The sequence below is a fragment of the Odontesthes bonariensis genome, chromosome 3 (genome assembly GCF_027942865.1).
Source record: "Odontesthes bonariensis isolate fOdoBon6 chromosome 3, fOdoBon6.hap1, whole genome shotgun sequence".
In the NCBI taxonomy this organism is placed as follows: domain Eukaryota; kingdom Metazoa; phylum Chordata; class Actinopteri; order Atheriniformes; family Atherinopsidae; genus Odontesthes; species Odontesthes bonariensis.
In genome coordinates, this window is record NC_134508.1 from 17584559 (window position 1) to 17603300 (window position 18742).

Sequence of the window (18742 nt, forward strand, 5' to 3'; positions counted from 1 at the left end):
GCCCTCGAACGCAGCTGTCCCCTTGACTGGTTTTCAGCATGGAAAGAAAAGGTAACGTTGCTAATTCAACCAAAATGCTTTTTACACGGAAAACTAGCAACGCTCAAGCTTTTCCCTTTGGACATTTATCAGACCAGTTGTTTTTTTGTGTGAACGGTGTAAATTAACGTCACAACAAACCACGTAACAATTGATGAAAAGTAAAAGTGGCCCATGCGCTCCGCTGTGTGTGTTATGTGTGGGAACATTAAGCTAGCTCTAGCCATCAGGTTAGCTTCACATTGTTGTCAAAGTCTGCGCCAAAACTTTTTAGCACAAAAGAATAAAAACGAGACGCGCAGTCCCAAAGCTTGTTGGCAGTCTTATCAGCCCTATAAAAGGCAGACACCTTACATAAAGCACCAGGTTGCTATAGCAGCTAAATTAAAATGCCTGTAATACAGCGGTTAGGGTTGATTTCCTTCTGCTAAGTAACCTGCTAGCAACAATTTTTTTTGGCTAATTTAAACTGCGACTACGAGTTTTCTACACCTGCAGTCCGAGCCACGTCAATAGCTTTTTGCAAATATCCCCAAATGGCATTAATACACGCACACATTCACGCCATGTATAATGTGTCACACCTGTTTATCTTTACGTTTTAGTTCTGGCAATCCAGGCAAGGAAGAAAAGGACAAGGCCCAGAAAACCTGGCAAAAAGTAAGCTTAAAGAAATGATTTTCTGATTGTTTTTACACCACAATCTTTCTTTCTTTCTTTCTCTCTTTTTTTCCCCAATCTGGTCTGGAAATCCAGCCGGAAGTTCAATCAACCCCTAAAAACTACTCCTGACTTTGCTCCTGGCAACTGTTTCTAAAGTAATTGTGGTTACAGCTTCACAGAGTTGCACATGTTTATGATTGAAATTTTAGAGCAACTGAGCAAAAATGCAAAGAGGGTGTTTGAATGTTTACTTTCCAAAATGATTTTAGTATGAATGGCATGAACACACTGGAGCATATTTTTAGTGTTTAGTTTGTAGCTGTTTGTGGCTGGTTTGCTGATAGGCCGTAAACAGATGAGGTGGATTCAGTTGGCGTCAAATGACTAAAAATGATTTTTTTTGTCTTTTTATTTTAAATAACGGAGCGGACGAGACACAGCAGGTTCATCACATCCTAAAATTTTTTTGTTGGGCTGTTAGAATTAGGAGGTTTTCCTCTCCACTGTCGCCTCGGGCATGCTCCGGAGAGGGGAACGCAAACTGAAGAAAGCTCAAAAGTTCCCGATTCACGAGCATAATCTGTTTACTCGACTGGTTTTTATAGAAGATGAATATGAGGTATAAATGTACGTGTTCAAATGTCACTTACAAGTCTGGGCATGTGCAAAGTACCACTAATTAAAAAATAAGAGGTGTTAGGTTGCAGATGTTTTATAGGCAGATGGATGTGAATGTGTGCTATAATAAGCTTACCATATAGGCAAGATGTGCTGTTGAATAAACTGCAATGCAGATGTCATAACACTCATGAGAACCCTGTGGCACGTGCACTTGCAGTTTAATTAATTTCACTATTTGGCAAGAAAAAAATTGAATAGGGCCAGAATGATTTGATCGAAAAAGGAAGAAAAAAAAAAATCCCCCTCTTGAATCGGATTCTGGTGGCAGAGCTATGTGCCAGTCATTCTCTCGGCTGTTTTCAGGGCGATTGCAGCGACCACTGTTGACGTGTTTTTTGTACATTGTCTTCAGAGAAACATTACAGCGCATTGTAACCTCAAGAAATAGTAAGTTGAGCTGCTGAGCCCTGCTGAGCCCTGCTGTAGCTGGTCTTCCCATCTTGTTTTACATGTGAACCCGGTCTTTGATGCAGCCTGATACCAGAGTATCCCTGTTTTAGCCCGGTAATAACTGGGTCAAAAGCCCCAGCCACGAGCCCCTCGGGCACGCCCTGCTGAACCCCGTTGAAATCACAGAAGTCACAGTGGAAGCGCTATTTTCGGTGGTATGCACCAGCTTACCGGCTTTTGCCTGGACAGCATAAATGGCGCTAATGTACCAAATGTTTTTTAGTAACTTTATTAACGTAATCATGATCTGTTGGTGACAGCAAATTGATAAAGTACCCTCCACAGCTTGAGAAGCCCTGCCACAGAAAGTATTGGCACAGCATGCTGAACCAAATACTTAATAATTAACAATTTTCTACAACAGCATGGCCGCCTTTGGGTTATCTTTGTTCTCACCTCACTACAAAATTGTACAAGTGAAATAGCTGTGCAGTGCAACTTTTTATTTAGTGGAAAAGACATCATCATTAACAGTAGCTAATAAGTAAGTGACAAGCATCCATTTAAAAACCAACCCCTGTCTGTCTCCCCCTCCTTCTTAGATTTACTCCCTCTTTGCGCCTTCCCTCCCACTCTCTTGTGTCACTCTTTTTTTTTTTCTTTTTTTTTTGTGCCTGCTGTAGTGAGAGGGACACAGCAGCTACGGTGCACTTTAAGGAGCTAGGGGAGAAGAGCGCAGAACTAGTTCCAGGCCACAGCGGTCTTAATTCTAGCTTTAAAAAGACCCTGCACCCAGTTTAGTCCATCGTAGTTTGGTGTAACAAAGCTGAAGGTTAGAGTCCCCTTGGTCATGTGGCTCCTGGACTGGATCTTCTCCATCAATACAGCTGTGGTGAAACTTGCCAGTGGTCTAACATGCAAGTGAGTGGAGGAATTCTTGGTTTGGTATTTGATAGAGAGACCATGTAAAAAGATGTAATTCTAGTCAGACGAGGTTTTTGTTTTGCTTGTTGAATTTGTAATGGTGGGAGCTGTGGTAGAAGTGTTTTGTTGTGTATGGTGTGTAAGATTGTACATTACACAGAGCGTGGCTGACGAATTGATGGGCTGATGTATTTTTCATTAAGCAGCCTAAGCAGACTGTTGCTGCCTCACAAAGTACTTCACTACCTGCGTATGTATTTTGCTTAGTGTGTGTTTGCAAGTGACAGATCAAGACTGATGAGGTCCCAAGTGGAATTGTGCTTTCAGCTCTTTGTTTAAATCTTTTTTTTTCTTTTAGTTCTGATATACACTTTTCTTTTTCTTCTTTTTGCATTTGAGACATGATACCACTTGTTTCTGGATCTTCTTGTGCTTCAGTTGCATTTATGCTGATGAGACGGAGTAGGATTAGCCTGTATTGCAGCGTATTTACCACACTGTTCCTCTCTGTTGTATTGTTCTTTCATCTCTCTGGCTTCTCTTCCAGCCATAGCTGCAGTTCATTACATAAGCCATCAACTCTTTTATCATCTGCAGTCCTCTACATATCTGTACCCCTCTAATTCTCTTTCTTGCTCTTTGTCCTCACTCTGCAGGTCAACCACTACCTTTTCTTGGCAGTGGCAGAATTGTATAAAAAATGTTTGTCTTTGTGTGTGCTGCTTGTAAGTGGGTGGTGTGTGGCTTCCTGCCATGAAAATTGGGATTCGGTTTTTAGCTTTTTCTACAGGATGATTTTGTTTTTGTGAACTGAGAAACCCTGCAGTGGTGACACTGATACTGTAGTGTCTGTTCTCCTTCTTTCTCTTTGTCTTACTATGCCATACAGTCTGCATGGAAGCCTGCTTTATACTTTAAACTGCACTGATAACATGAAACAAAAACCCTCAAAGTTCTCTCTGATATGCTAATTACACAATATGAAAATAAAACCTCATTTAAAAGGAATTTGAAGAAGTTAAAAAAAAACATTAGGCTATATTCTAGCACAAGACATGCTGGTATGCCTTCAGTAGGTGTTAGTGCTGAAATGAGAACGCAGCACTACCTTTATTTACAATACGTGTGCATTGCACCCTCAGTACGTTTACCTAGTGCTGCTGTTTCGTTCTGCTGCCAAGGCACTTTGCATTGATTTTTATTTGTAGGGAGGAGAGCTAGAATGGCAGTCTTTTGGCCCAGCTCCATCCCAATAGCTCTGTCTTTTTCTGTGCCCATGTTTATTTAACTTCAGAGATCTGATGGGGCTGGATGGGTGGAAACAATACAGCCAGGAGAAAGCAGGAGACGCTGACGCACACTGTCATCTCAGATGTGCTCTGGAGCAACGGAGATGTCAAGTGGTTTTGGTTCAGTATTAGATTTTGGTTCTTGTAAGCACAGTTGCATTCCTACCCTCATCAGAAAATGAGTCCCAGGCTAATTTGCAAAACTTTCTTTTTTCATGGGGAAAAAAGGTGTAACGGTTTGCTTGTTTTGATCATTTTGGCACGGTTTGTTGACATTGCTGTGGTTAGTACTAAAGATGCCTCGATTGTAACTTAATGATATCGCAGGGACCAAATCACGGATGACCAATAAGATCAGATTAGCACTTGATCCACATGATATTGACAGTGAATGTTAAACTTTTGTAGGGTCACCGTATGACTCATCCTTCAACAATCCACAAATGCTCCATGTAACAGGCAAATGTGAGAAAAAATGTCATTTAAGTCTAAAGTGAAACAGTTATCACAAACAAAAAATGTTGAGGCCAAATAGATATGTTGGGAAAAATATTTTAGGTAAGAGTGCATAACATTTAAAGGATAAGACCGGTTTTTTGACATTGGGCCCTTGATTTCACATTATAGCATGATGTTCTACTCACCCCTGCTTGTTGTTGAACATTTGGAGCTGTTCCGAAGATATTCGCGAGGCGTCTGGCTGCTCTCTTGAGATATTCGGCCATGAAACGGTTTCCTATGGGCAAGCTCATACAGGCACAAACTATGCTGTTTATAATTTATTAATTACTGTACATTAGCACTGATAACGTGGAGGTGCGTCGCTTACTTAAAAAAATCCGGGTTATTGTAATTTTGATTTTTTTGTCGTAAAGTGGGTGTTACTGACGTCATCGTCGTGCTACTGCCACAGACAGCCCACAGACCTGCTGCCTATTTATTCATTCGGCTAAAATTCAAAATTAGTAACCCGGATTTTTTTAAGTAAGCGACGCACCTCCACGTTATCAGTGCTAGTGTAGAGTAATTAATAAATTATAAACAGCATGGTTTGTGCCTGTATGAGCTTGCCCATAGGAAACCGTTTCGTGGCCGAATATCTCAAGAGAGCAGCCAGACGCCTCGCGAATATCTTCGGAACAGCTCCAAATGTTCAACAACAAGCAGGGGTGAGTAGAACATCATGTTATAATGTGAAATCAAGGGCCCAATGTCAAAAAACCGGTCTTATCCTTTAAGGGGATCCATTGACAGAAATGGCTCTAGTTTCTTGGCTGGGGCCTATACCAGGTGCTGTTTGGTGAGAGGCTAGTTACACATGGCCAGTTCATCACATGACTTCCAACAACAAATTACTTTTTTTTTTTTTTTTTTTATATACTGTCAGTGGTGAAAAGAAGAATCATGATGTTTACATCACCTTCAGACAATCTATGTGCTGATGCTATAGGTCTTCCCCCTCCACTGTGTTACAACCTGTCCTAAAGTAAATGAATCCACCACTGGCTCAAGATGGCACTGGGCTTATTGAAAATCTTTTTCTCACTTGTGTGGAAGAGATGTACTGTTGGTCACAGTCAGTGGGGTTACATGGCACTGTAAAAATTGGATTAAGGGCTAAAATACAATAAGACTCAGTTATTAAGTTCATGTTCATTATCAAGTTCACACCTTAATCTGACAAGAAATTGAATCGGATCGGAAGTGGCTCTTAGCAATAGTTGAAATGGGTACAGCGCCACCTATCGTACCGGGATATGACATGCTTTGTGCCGATGATTCGATTCATTCAACGCCATATATCCAAGGATAATTACCCTTGCTCAAATAAGGAGCATAACCTAACTATAGCTATGATCGAATTAAGTAGATCCACTGACTCAGCGACTTCTACTTCTACCTGTCCCTTCATCCGAAACAGCGATCCTTTAATAAATCTGGATGCACGAGGCCTTGAGTCGCAGGACAGTAATACAGGAATAGAACAATAATAGGACAAACATTTGGGTTTGTCATCCGAAGACAATAATAAAACATAAAACAATAAAAATAAAACATCTGGCAACTCTTTTGCCTTGGTAGTCTTGCCATTTGCTCTGAGCAGGGATTAAAATATTTGAATCTATTGGGATTGAGGAACAATTTCTTGCTGTGGATTTCCAGTTAATTTGGTTTAAAGTTTAAAGCCCAACATTCTGATTAAGATTGTCAGTGAACACAGAGCATGGGCCATGCTGTACTCAGGACTGGAGCATTGTGACTGCACTGTAAACTGCAGCATTGCCGTTTATTCGGAGGGAAGAAAAAAAGAAAGTAAAAACATAGTATGAATAGTAGGTACACAAGATGGGGTGTGTGTACCCCATGATGATGATGATGATGATGATGGACAGAGTGAGAGGGGGGGGTGGTGTTGTGTTTGGTCTGATGAGGAGGGGGTCTGTGAGGTCTGATGTCGTGCCTCACCTGCAATGCAGTGCTTGGCACCATCACCCAATCATCTCCCAGCTGTCAGTTAGGGGGCCGGGCTAGGGGCTGACGACAGCCAAGGAGAGTTCTCGGTCAGCCAGGGAGATGGAGAGACGGTAAATGTGTGAGAGAGGAAGAAGTGAGCAAGCACGAGTGTGCAGCGGTGCGCTGCAGTCCAGGACTCAGCCTGCAGCAGAGCCTTCACATATCTCGTCTCCGCGCTCGTCTTCCAGTCTCATTTGCTCTTTTCCCATCTTCTCATTTTGTTTGCCACCCCCTGCTTTTCAGTAATAAGCTCTAATCGCTTTCTCCTCCTCCGCACTACTTTTCACTCTCTATTTCCCGCTCCGTCCTCTGAACCCTTTTCCCTCCTGGTGGATGGAGTAGGAGGCTCTTAAAACACCTGCACTCTCTTATCCTCCTCGCATTCCATTCCATGGGCATCCGTGCATCTTGCAGGTAGGATGTTTGTTTTTTTTTGGGATCAGGCTTGACAACCGCACAGTTGCTGGAAATCTTGAGACTGGTCCAAGTGTTTAGAGTGCAGGAGAAGTCCTTGAAGTATCCTGATATTTATCCTGTGATCAGAGGACATTGAACTGTTTGTAGTGAGGGGATAAACAAACTCATTCATGACTTCAAAAGGTACAGTTGTTTGCTGTCAAATGTGCAAATGCTTTCAAGCTGACATACCTGCTTTATTTTTGTCTATTCCTTGTGTTTTTCTTTCATTCATAAGGACATTGCCCTTCACCTTTCTTTCCCTAGCTCTGTACTCCTGTTGACAGCTCATTTTAGATCAAGACCTCGTCCTTTCGATCTAAGGTTCAAGCTTTTTTTTTTTTTCTCATTCCCATATTTTTAAGATTTGTAAGTGAAACTTTAAAATTTGAATGAATGAGAACATGAACCATTTTTAACACTTCTCTCTAATCAACCATGAAAACGTGTTTGTGTATTCTTACTCTCCATAATACAGTTTCCACAAATGTCAATCATCTTTTTGTTGTTGTTGTTTTTCCCAAACCCGCTTTTTTCTTATTGAGCATTGTATTGATCGTTGATACTCCAGGTCGTATGTGTATGGAGGCACAGCAAGCAGGAAAGGGAAAGGAGATTTATCTTTTGGTTTTAAAGCACTACGTTGAAGGAATAAGAGGTTATTGGCAGAGGTGGTGTATTGCTTAATTTGTAAAAATGGAGTTTTGTCTTTGTAACATTGTTTTTGGCTGACGGCTCTTACAAGTGGAAAATTCAAGACAAAGATTGGAAATTTTCAATTGTCTTTTACAGCTAAATTAATCAGTTTTTATTTGTGCTTATTTTGAACATTATTGTCTTAACAGAATGAGATCCAAACTTTTTGGGATTCAAAATAGTCTAAGCAAATTAGGAAAAGTCAGTATATTTACTTCTGTGACTTATTTTCAGGAGGAAATAATGCATTGTCCTGTTCGACCCACCTTTCATACCGCAACGGAATTTAACACTAAATTAAACAAATTGATGTTGGCCTTTCAACCAACTACACACACATTTTACATTATACATTTTTCAAGCTTAATTTTAAATTGGTTTTGATTATCATTATTGCCTGAAGGCATTTTTATTTATTTTTTACTTGGTGAGTGGAGGGACTCAATAAAGGTTGGTTTATCTGGCCATACTGCACTCTGATTGTTAACAGCTGGGAATAGCGTGTGTCACTCACTCATTGTGTTATTTTAAACTCCATCGTTACTATTTATCGGTGACATGTTTATTACCCAGTTTTACCAGTTACCTTGGTTTCAGTCACGTGGTCGTAAGGGGGCGCGGTTTTCAGATGGTTGTCAGGAAGTAAATATGGCGACTACGTCTACGGAGGAAACCGTTCCAGAGAGTCCGTATTGTAGAGATTTAGAGCCAGTTTCTAGAATACGATACAAACAATTAGTGAGTCAATATGTTGGGCGGGACCCGTACCCCTTGATAATCTAATGTTCCATTCCCACTGATGCCCTCTGATTGTGGGTTGTCAGCTGGATGCTCAGCTGTCTACATCAGATCTGGGCTCATACCCGGGCTCTCAGCTGTCTCAGCTGGAGATCCAACATAGCCACTGCACATGCCGATCGTGTTTGTTGGTCCTCCTTGAGCTTCATCCTTTGCTCTCGTTGAAGAGATCAGCGCTCGAAATTAACGGTGTCCCGACGTCCCGGGGACCATAAAAAATTACACAGGGACACAACATTATCATATCTGGGACAATCGCGGGACAATGAGAAAAAAACTTAAAAAAAAAAAAAGTTATTATTATTAGTTACTTATTATAAGCCCCCTCTGTCCATTTTAATTGTTTAAAAAGCTAACAGCGAAAAATACATTGATGTTCATGCATGTCGGTCCATCAGTACAGAGCAGCGCATTCTAGAATGTTCTAGAATCTTTGGCCCAAGTCTGCCCTCACTTGCTAGAGTTAGAACTAACGCTAGTACTAGGTCTACTACGTGCAAGACACAGTTTACAGAATCAAATCATTCTCACACGCGTGACAAGAGCTGAAGACTGAAAATGTTAAGGTGGTTAAAACGGGCCGTGACGAGCTGTCAAAACGGCAAAACCGGAAGTGCGTTACTCACTGCAGCTAGCTTTAGTAGCGCCGAATTCTGAAAGCTGAAATTGAATAACCTCTCAGAACGCCGCTCTGAAGCTGCTTTTAAAGACTTCCCACCTATCTGTTTGTTCTGTTAAGTACTGTGTTAAGGCACGTATTGTATGGCATATGTGGTGTAAAGTTGGCTAAGCATTTGAGTGAAGTTCTTTTGATGGGAAAACTCAGTAGTACTGAGTCTGCACTACTGTGTGGTTGTCGCTTGGGTTTGTCGTTGTCACAATTCATGCAACACAACTCTTTATCAGCAGTGCATTTCTGATATCTGCTTTACAGTAGCTCTTTTCCGTTAACGGGACGAGAGCAGGCAAAACGGCAAAACCGTTTTGCCTGCGGCTAGCTTTAGTAGCATCAAATATTGATAGGGATGCACCGATACCACTTTTTTTCAAACCGATACGATACTGATACTTGGATCTGGGTACTTGCCGATACCGAGTACCGATGCCGATACTTCTACCACAAAAAAATGTAATGAATTGGAAGACAGGTTTTGGTCTCACTGGCCCAGTGGTTCCCAAACTTTTTGTGCCCAAGGCAGACCAAAGGACAAGTAAAAATCTCAAGGCACACCTATTGTGCAAAATAGCCCTTATAACACGTGTTATCACTCATATCATGTAAAATATCTGTAAATGTGCATTATTATTTACTAATGCCAAATACAGTGTGACAAGACAACTATTACTCATGAAATATTTATTAACGAAATATTTAAAAAATTAATTTGAAACTTTATCAAATTAGGCTTCATCAAGCAACACACTCATTTAAACCAGACAGGTCACAAAATTAAAAATGAGGCAAAGGAAACTTAGCAGAAATTCAGCACAGAGAACTGTCAATGCAAGGAAGCTGCATTGTCCATGGTCCTAAACTACAATTTATTTCATTGCAACATTTCAGCAATCAGTGAAACATGTGCTATTGTAAATATTTTGCCTACTTACAAATTAGTGAGTCGGGGCGCGCAGGTTTCTTTAATCCTCGGTGGCACTGAGGAGAGGGCCACTCGCACCTCCTGTTCTACTATCGCAAGCCAAAGCTGTCATATCCACACGTCGAGAGCACGCGCTATATATCTTAACGATCGCGTTCTGTTTTCTTATATCACGCGTGGTATAAGGACACCCGTAAAAAGCGCCCCTTTTCCTCCTTACGGGACGCGCTATATAATGCTTGAGCACGCGTGCCGAAATACACCACGCGTTCTCTGGATGCTCACCTCGTGACTGTAGGGTGTTTTTCTTCCCCAAGATTTTAGCTTCTTGTCTTAAGCCACTGCTTTTAACATCTTTGCGTGCCTAAATTGCCTTGCATGTGTCTTATTATTTTATGCTACATCATTTTAACATGTGTTGGACATTGCTGTCAGTGTTGCAACTGCACACTGCACCTATGTCTTTGTATATTATATATAATAAAACATAATAATCAAGCTGGAACATCCCCTGTGTAAAGGTAAGTTCAGTGTGGCACTGGCCATCTAGAGGACGCGTGTGCTCTCAACGTGTGGATATGGCAGCTTTGGCTTGCGATACCTGTTCAACAGAGAGCCGCGACCTGCTGTTGTTCTTCATGTTTAACCAGAGCAGAGAACGCCAACTTACACAGGCAGGTAGCGGGGAAAAGAAGAAGTTGCTCAATTGCGTGGTGGGAGATGCTTAGGTAGTCCGATACAGAAGAATGAGCTAACTAGCAGTTCAGTTAGCATTAGCTAACTTCTCCCGACAGGACGCACTCGGGCTGAGGATTGTTGACACCCCCGGTCCAACTGAAGCCATAAGACGGTAACTTTCATGATACTGTCAGCTGACAGTTTTTTTTTTCCTCTTTTCTTTCGGTGGTGGGTTGTCGGCAGTCTCTGCACTGGTGGTTGGTGGTTTGCTCCGCACAAGAAAGCGCTCTTTCTCTGTTTTCATGTTGTCCTTCAGGCTCTGATGTGTCACAGTCTCATAATTCCCACCTGCGCAACTGCGCTAACAGCGAAATATGGGTTCTCTGAGGATTTATTTTTTTTCATATTTTTTTAGGGAATAGAGTTTTCCTCTGTATTATGAAATGAGTACATACAAAGTACTAATATAGTAAATAAGATAAAAATATTTTTGTGTAGTTGTATATTACACACCAGGACTTGGACACCCTCTGATTGCGGTCTTCATGGTATCGGTTCATGGTATCGGCTAACTTTAACGAGTACGAGTACGAGTATGTTAGAGCAGTATCGGCCCGATACCCGATACCAGTATCGGTATCGGTGCATCCCTAAATATTGAAGGTACAAGTAGATGAAATGAACATGAAAGGGGTGTTGTTTTCAACTATAGTGTAGTGCAGATGCTGTGAGATGAAACATTTTCTAAATGAGCTGTTTGGCTCCTTTAAATAAACAGGTGTCTATTCAGTGCGGTCGCCAAAGTTAAAAAAACTGGAAATGGAATAAGTCTTATTTTGAAGAAGATATTGTAAATGACAGGACATGTCATTTGCGTTTTGTAACTTTTATTGTAACATTGCAGTTACAAATATAGGCCTAATACAATATTCAGATGATTCTTAACCACTCCGCTCAATTTCAGACAAGAGAAAAATGGGGACACTATTGCTTGCATTCGGGACAATACAACACAGAATTCGGGACCACTGGGGGACACAAAGAAAAAAAGTTAATTTCGAACCCTGGAAGAGATGCCTCGGATTTCGGCTTAGTGGTTTCGTAACCGAGCTTGACCGTCGGAGCCCAGTCTACCGACTCAACGTCACCCAAAGCGCTAGGGACGCCTAAAAAGTCACAATGAAGCCCATATTAGACTACCGGAAACTTAATAATCATTACTAAGTAAATGAGTATTTAACAACACCCCAATACTATATAAACACAGCCACAAAAACAAAGTTAGCAGTTAGCTAACATACCTCTGACAAAGTGGTCGCTGCAGACACAAGAGTAAACAGACTCTGCTCCTGCAGACGTAGGTTTGAAATCCATTTTTTACGGCGTTGTTCTGTTAGCTTTTTACATTTCTCACCTTTTGTGTACGACAACCTTTCGTATTCTAAAAAAAATTTTTTCTTTTTCACGAGTAGAACGGTTAGAGCAGCCGTAAACAGCACAAAACACAGGCATCTTGATTTTTTTTTTACACAGCAGTTCTATGTGCAGACTTCACTTCCTGACATCCATCTGAATTTCGCGCGTTCGCGATGCAGCACTGTTACGTCACGAGAAACCAAGCTATACCATCTTGTTCCATCAGCACCTTGGACAGCACCAAAGGGACATTTGCTTTAACAAATCCACCTCTATTCAGTTTATCCAGGAACTAGTTGTTAGCAATGACAAGAAAATGATGTGTGACAATAATTTGATCCAAGTTTAAGGGTTAGGATCCTTTGTGCTCCAATTACCTCTGCCAATACTCCTGCCTTTACTTTCCACATCTTGCTTCTTGTATTCCTTCTTGACGTTGCTGTCTCTTGGGTTTGCTACATCTATCACTACTGCCCTCGGGTAGTTTGTCGACTAACGTCCGGTTGGTTAGCTATCATCAGTTTATCAGTCTGAATCTGGAAGTCCCACCGGGTCCGGCCTCTGTAGTTCTTGTGCTCAGTGCCTGTTCTTTTGCTGCCATGATTGGGGCCTCCATGCTGCCCGTCAAAACCAGCCTTTTGAAGCCACTGACAGGATTTATGTCTTTAATGTGTCAGTGGTACATGTAATGCATTAGCTGAACCTTCCTTGATAATTGTGCCTCTTCCTCATGTCTTTCTTAATGTTTTTGTGGATCTTTGTTGTTTTCTTCTGGATAGTGACTCTGACACTCCCTTTTTTCAGTGTAAACTCTCAGGTTGCTGGACTTGGGGTGAAACCCTCCATGCATTGTGAGGAGTTTTCTTGTCTCAGTATTAGTGACTTCAAACTCTTCTTTACATTATTATACCAGTGGGGAAACTGATGATTAGCAGGGCATAAAGGTTGATGGCTTGGACGTCCCATATTCTTCCTGTAGTTGACGCTTCAGGATCTGCCATACTCTTTGTAGGTACTTGGTTGTGGCTGACCTCCTTCTTCATGGTTGCCATGTGGGACTACAAGATATTTATAGTTGTCCTGAACATCTGCTATGTTGCTTTCTGGTAGTTCAACCACTTGGGTTGTGATTATCCTGCCTCTCAATATATACACACACACACACACACACACACACACACACATATAAAAACTTCTCTCTGTCTGATAAATCTTTTATCAGTTTTATTTGGATAAAACCATGTAGGAAGCTTTTTCCTACCTCTCTTCTATTTTTTTTTTTTTTTTTAGCAAATCTGACGTTTGTATTTTTTAATTTTTATTTTTTTAACCAATTTTGTCACTCCTTCCTCTTAACTTTCTTGTACCTGTCCTCCTAATTGTTACTCTTCCTCACTAGCCTTGTGTCTTTGTTTTTGTTCTTTCAGACCAGAGCCTCATGGTCGTGGAGGTGGCTCTCATCAGGGTCATGCAGACTCTCCCGTCCCAGAGCAAGATGAGGAGATTCTGGGCTCTGATGACGACGAGCAAGAGGATCCCAATGATTACTGCAGGGGTAGGACATCTCGCTCTTATTGCATTCTAGCAAAGTATGATAAAAGATATTAATGTTGATTTCGTGATTAGTTGACTGAATGGCTAAGATGAGCATTTTTCTTGGGTAAAGTCTTTTCCAGCACATCTCAAAGGATATCAGCGGGGTCAGGGTCTGTACTCTGTGGTAGCTGGTAGCTGGACTGTGTGTGAAAATGTCACGTGCTCTCACAGGGGTCTTTGGGCTTTTTCACTTCTTAACCCTGTTTAAGAAATTTCCATAGATGTTTTGTTTGCTTGATGCAGACCAATGATTCTGAGACAGTCATTTATTTTCCACTGCCACAGGATGTGATTTTAGGAAAAGTTAGTAATCGGTACAGTATTTTTCCAATGGGAGGCTCGCACATATCTCTTTAGTTAAATCCAGGGGGGTAACTTTTTTGTTGTTGCTGTTCTTTTGTTGGTGTTGCTGGATCTGGAGCAAGCAGCTTAAATTCGTACAGCTCTGTGGTCCTTAATGACTAGGGATGGGAATTGATAAGATTTTTACGATTCCAATTCCATTTTCGATTCTGCTTAACGATTCGGTTCTTTATCGGTTCCCTTATCGATTTTCATTTGGAGAAAAAGGACAACAAACCGGTCGATTAGCATTAACTTTGTTTAGTTTAGAAGTAACACGAGTCATGACCTTACAAACCCAACAACGGTGAGGTCCACATTGGTCTATCCTGGCCTGGGTAATTGAACTCTTCCCTGCTCTAGTGAAAGGAGAAGCTGGATTTAGACGTGAACTGGGGGTAGTACCACCAGCCTCTGGCTCTGAGCCAGTCAGGCTCTGAGCCAGTCAGGCTCTGTCTCTCATGATTTCATCTAAATGTAATGAATGAGAAGGTATTCATTTAACCTTAACCGTTACTAACAGCAGGTTTTACAATGAGGCAAATGGCGCAGTTAGTTAGTTAGTTAGTTACCTGCGGTGTTAGCCGAGGACATGCTAACGATGCTAACGTTGCTGGGTTCAGATTCACTGACGTTAAACATTCATTCATAGTTATTGCATGTTGGTAGTATTTCCTCCCTTTGGTGAAATATTCACTTTGCAAGTTGCCCTGTTGTCGTCTTTTTTAGGGATGTGTAATCAAACTTTCGAGCGTTTGTACTGCTTTGGCGCCATGTTTACTGTTGACTGCTGGCTGCGCCGGACTCGCCACGCAACGTTGCGTGGTGACGTCATTCGCGCCCACTGGAATCGATAAGGGAATCGTTTGCAAAATCGCCAAACGATTCCAAGGAATTGAAACACTGGGAACCGGTTCTCAACAAGAACCGGTTCTCGATTCCCATCCCTATTAATGACTGCTCAGGCTATCTTGGTAAAACGCCAAAGACTTCTCTTCCAATGCTTTCTGTCAGTTTTCCTCTGGCCCAGTCGCTGAGCAGGTCCTGTCTTACTCATACTCACACACACTGCCCTCCCCTTTCAGCGTCCTCACAAAATGTTCGTTCTCTTTTTTAGCATTTTTCAAAATCATACAGTTGCTGGAGTTTAGGCTTAGTGCTGGGGTGAAGCTACACTTTAACTTTTACATGAACACACTTTAAGAAGTTTGAGTAAGCAAATATGCAGCAAGTTTTTACAGAATACCTGTTGATGGCTTTTAACTGAAATGGCTCAACAGCCCCGCTTCATCTTCATACACAGAAACACTGATTGCTTAGTGTTAATACAACACAGTGTTTCACAGTATCTGCATGCATGTGTCTTTGGTCAGGTGGATATCATCATGTGAAGATTGGAGATCTGTTCAGTGGGAGATATCATGTGATCCGTAAGCTGGGCTGGGGGCACTTCTCCACTGTGTGGCTGGCCTGGGACATCCAGTAAGTGAGCTCTTTAACTTGACTATGTTTATGCATGTTTTAAAATTGTACTGAATATGTTTCACCATTGATCAAAGAACATATTATCCTTATGTGAACCTCATTACTAATTTTGATCTTGTTATTTCCAGGGAGAAGCGCTTTGTTGCCATGAAGGTTGTAAAAAGTGCTGAACATTACACCGAGACGGCTCTGGATGAAATCAAGCTGCTCAAATCTGTAAGGCACACAAATAACTTCACATTATACTGTACTCTATTTATTTGATTTTATACTTCTGCCACTGTTTGTGTTTTCCAGGTGAGGAACACTGATCCCAGAGACCCCAACAGAGAGAAAGTGGTGCAGATGCTAGACGACTTCAAAATTTCTGGCATGAATGGAACTCGTATCCTTTGAGAAATAAATCAATTGTTAACGATTAAATTTCCTTCCACTTTTAACTAGATTGCAAACTCTAAACTGAACAGTGCTTTAGTGTTAATTTTTGCATCAAAATGTGTTAGTTATAGTAAAATGGAATATATTGACAGTTTTCTGTTAGTGCCAAGTGTAAATATTGTGTCTTCTGTTGCCGTCATTTTTCTAACAAGTGACGTAAGAAAATGCTTGATAGCTTTGCATCTTTCCACGTTCTCGTCCTATTTTTGCCTTGTCAGTTTTACGGTGTGTGTGCATAACGATTGCTCTCCTTTCTGGCCAAATATTCACGCTAGTGTTGAACATCCACAGCTGCACCACCTCAGGCTCTACATCAATTACCCCTCTCTGACGCATTTTGTTTTCTTTTTAAAGATACCCACATGTCAGCCACGGTTCTTTTTAATTCACTGAGTTTGAATGCAACAGCAGTGGCCAGATCCAGTCTCAGTGCCTTTCATCTGGGAGACTTAAGTACAGAGCAATTTTATTATGTCACAAATTTACACAGATGTTCATCCGACACTCTGCTAGTTTTGAGCTTATGCAGGTCTTACAGCATCTCAGTCCTTGATGCAGTGACATGCACTCCATTTCTTTTCTTTCCCATGCCACTTGTTTAATGCTTTGTGTTCATGCAGCCTGCTTCTACTACTACGAGAACTAAAGGTGTTTGTCCCTGGACAGGAAACTGTCCTTTTTGAATAATCTTTCCATAAGTAAATTAATATATTATAAGGGTCTGTTTCACTGTAGGTAGAGAAAACTAAGATGGTGGTAATTTCATCATGTTAGTTGTCCTTGACTTGCATTTCTCCAGATGTGTGTATGGTCTTTGAGGTCCTGGGCTACCACCTCCTGAAGTGGATTATAAAGTCAAATTATCAAGGCCTGCCCTTGCCCTGTGTTAAAAGCATCATACAACAGGTACTGTTCTCCAAAACATATAATATATATATATATATATATATACATAGAGAGAGAGACAACGGTGTTTATTTATTACAACGCAGGCAACACATCAGATGTATCTGCCTTATTTAAGTCTACAGTAAGCTCACAAAAGCCCTTTGTGGTAAAGAAAGATACATTTTTTTCTCCTTAAGCCAAGAAAATTGTTCATCTTGATGCTCGCTCTTCACTGCAGGTTCTTCAGGGCCTTGAATACCTCCATACCAAGTGTAAGATCATCCACACGGACATCAAACCAGAGAACATTCTCCTGACAGTCAACGAGCCTTACATCAAGAAGATGGCTGCTGAAGCTACTCAGTGGCAGAAGTCTGGTGCTCCGCCTCCCTCCGGATCTGCAGGTCACGACCTTTCTCAAATAATTGTAGCTTGTTTGACATGCTGCTGACTAGCAAGAGTTTTGCTGTTTAGCAGGTCCAGTATCCAATTATGTTCCTGAATTACAGTATTTATTTGATAGTTTACTTGAAAAGTGAACAACTGTCATAGATTGATACTATTCCAATAAACAACCGTTACTTCTGTTTCAGATAATTTGATCAATTAATGTTTTTAAGTGGATCTTATTTTAAGGTTGTGTGTTACCATGGCCACAAACTGGACATAACTTTAGAATAAACATGATTCTTTCAGCTCTTCAATATAATCCCATGTACTCCATGTGATATAAGTGTTCTGAAACTTGTCTTTTGACTAAATCTGTTTCTAATAAAAGAGAAGAGAGCTTAGCTATGTGTCACTATGAATCACCACTGGATTGCTTATGGAAATTACCAGTTTGCTTAGAGGAGTGTGTGACTCCTGCTGAGCCTGGTGCCAGTGTACAGACAATCTATTAGTACAGCTTGGTGTGAATCTGCTCAGCCACGCGAACAGAATGCTAATTATAGTCCATGGATGAGCTACTTATCATTCAACATTGTAATCCTCTGTTCCCTGTTTTCCACAGTGAGTACAGCCCCTGCACCCAAACCAGTAAGTTCTGTTTTTTCAACCAAATGTTCTGATTTGAGGTCAATAAGATATAGTTTTGAGTCAGGCCAGAATACAAACTGTCCTCTTGTCTTCCTCTACAGATGGCCAAAATGTCAAAGAACAAAAAGAAGAAGATGAAGAAGAAGCAAAAGAAGCAAGCAGAACTGCTGGAGAAGAGAATTCAGGAGATGGAGGGAGGAGCTCTACCTGAAGGTGGAGAGGAAGAGGAGGATGAAGAAACAACAGAGACCACTGAAGATACAACTTCCTCAGCTACCCTCTCTATGTCTGCCACACTGCAAGACATAGCTAACCATTCTAGCGCAGGTAAATGACTGGCCAGATCCTGGGCTTGAATCAAATGGGGCACATTAAATAATTCACTGCTCACAACTTTAGTGGCCTGAGCAGGTGCCACACACCATTCTGCACCAGCTCTGCACCAGCTCTGCACCAGCTCTGCTGAGAGTTGTGCTCAGGGCTGTGAGAGTGGACTCAGCTTTTTTTTTTTTTTATATATCTTCAATTAACTCACATTTACTGAGTTGAATGTCTGACACGGAGGGACCCAAAATGACACCAACAACTTTCAGATAAAAAGAGATGAGACTGATTAATTTGACCCGTTTACAGGACAGCATTTTGCACTTTGTGCTTCTGTTCCTGGCTAGTGTCCCGCACCTAAATAACACAGAAAGTCATGCTTATGAGAAATTGTGGTCCAGCAAAGCTCGTAAAATAGAGTACCGTTTTTCTCTCAATGGTCATGCGTAATCGGTGCAAAAAAGACATCCTCGTTTCGCTGCCCCTGTT

At 41.3% G+C, this 18742-nt stretch overlaps 1 protein-coding gene across 2 annotated transcripts in view; it reads left to right on the top strand.

Moving 5' to 3' along the window:
- srpk1b (SRSF protein kinase 1b) overlaps nt 1–18742 on the top strand; it is a 25726-nt gene continuing 6984 nt past the window's right edge. The window contains exons 1-10 of one of the 2 annotated variants that reach the window (XM_075460608.1): nt 1–51; nt 645–699; nt 13570–13697; nt 15454–15562; nt 15694–15781; nt 15863–15950; nt 16803–16909; nt 17130–17295; nt 17904–17929; nt 18031–18256. In XM_075460608.1, the coding sequence (XP_075316723.1) occupies nt 39–51; nt 645–699; nt 13570–13697; nt 15454–15562; nt 15694–15781; nt 15863–15950; nt 16803–16909; nt 17130–17295; nt 17904–17929; nt 18031–18256 (1006 nt within the window). In that variant the 5' untranslated portion in view covers nt 1–38. Of the gene's footprint in view, nt 52–644; nt 700–6595; nt 6915–13569; nt 13698–15453; nt 15563–15693; nt 15782–15862; nt 15951–16802; nt 16910–17129; nt 17296–17903; nt 17930–18030; nt 18257–18742 lie in introns of those variants that run through there. The other variant, XM_075460609.1, reaches the window with a different exon arrangement.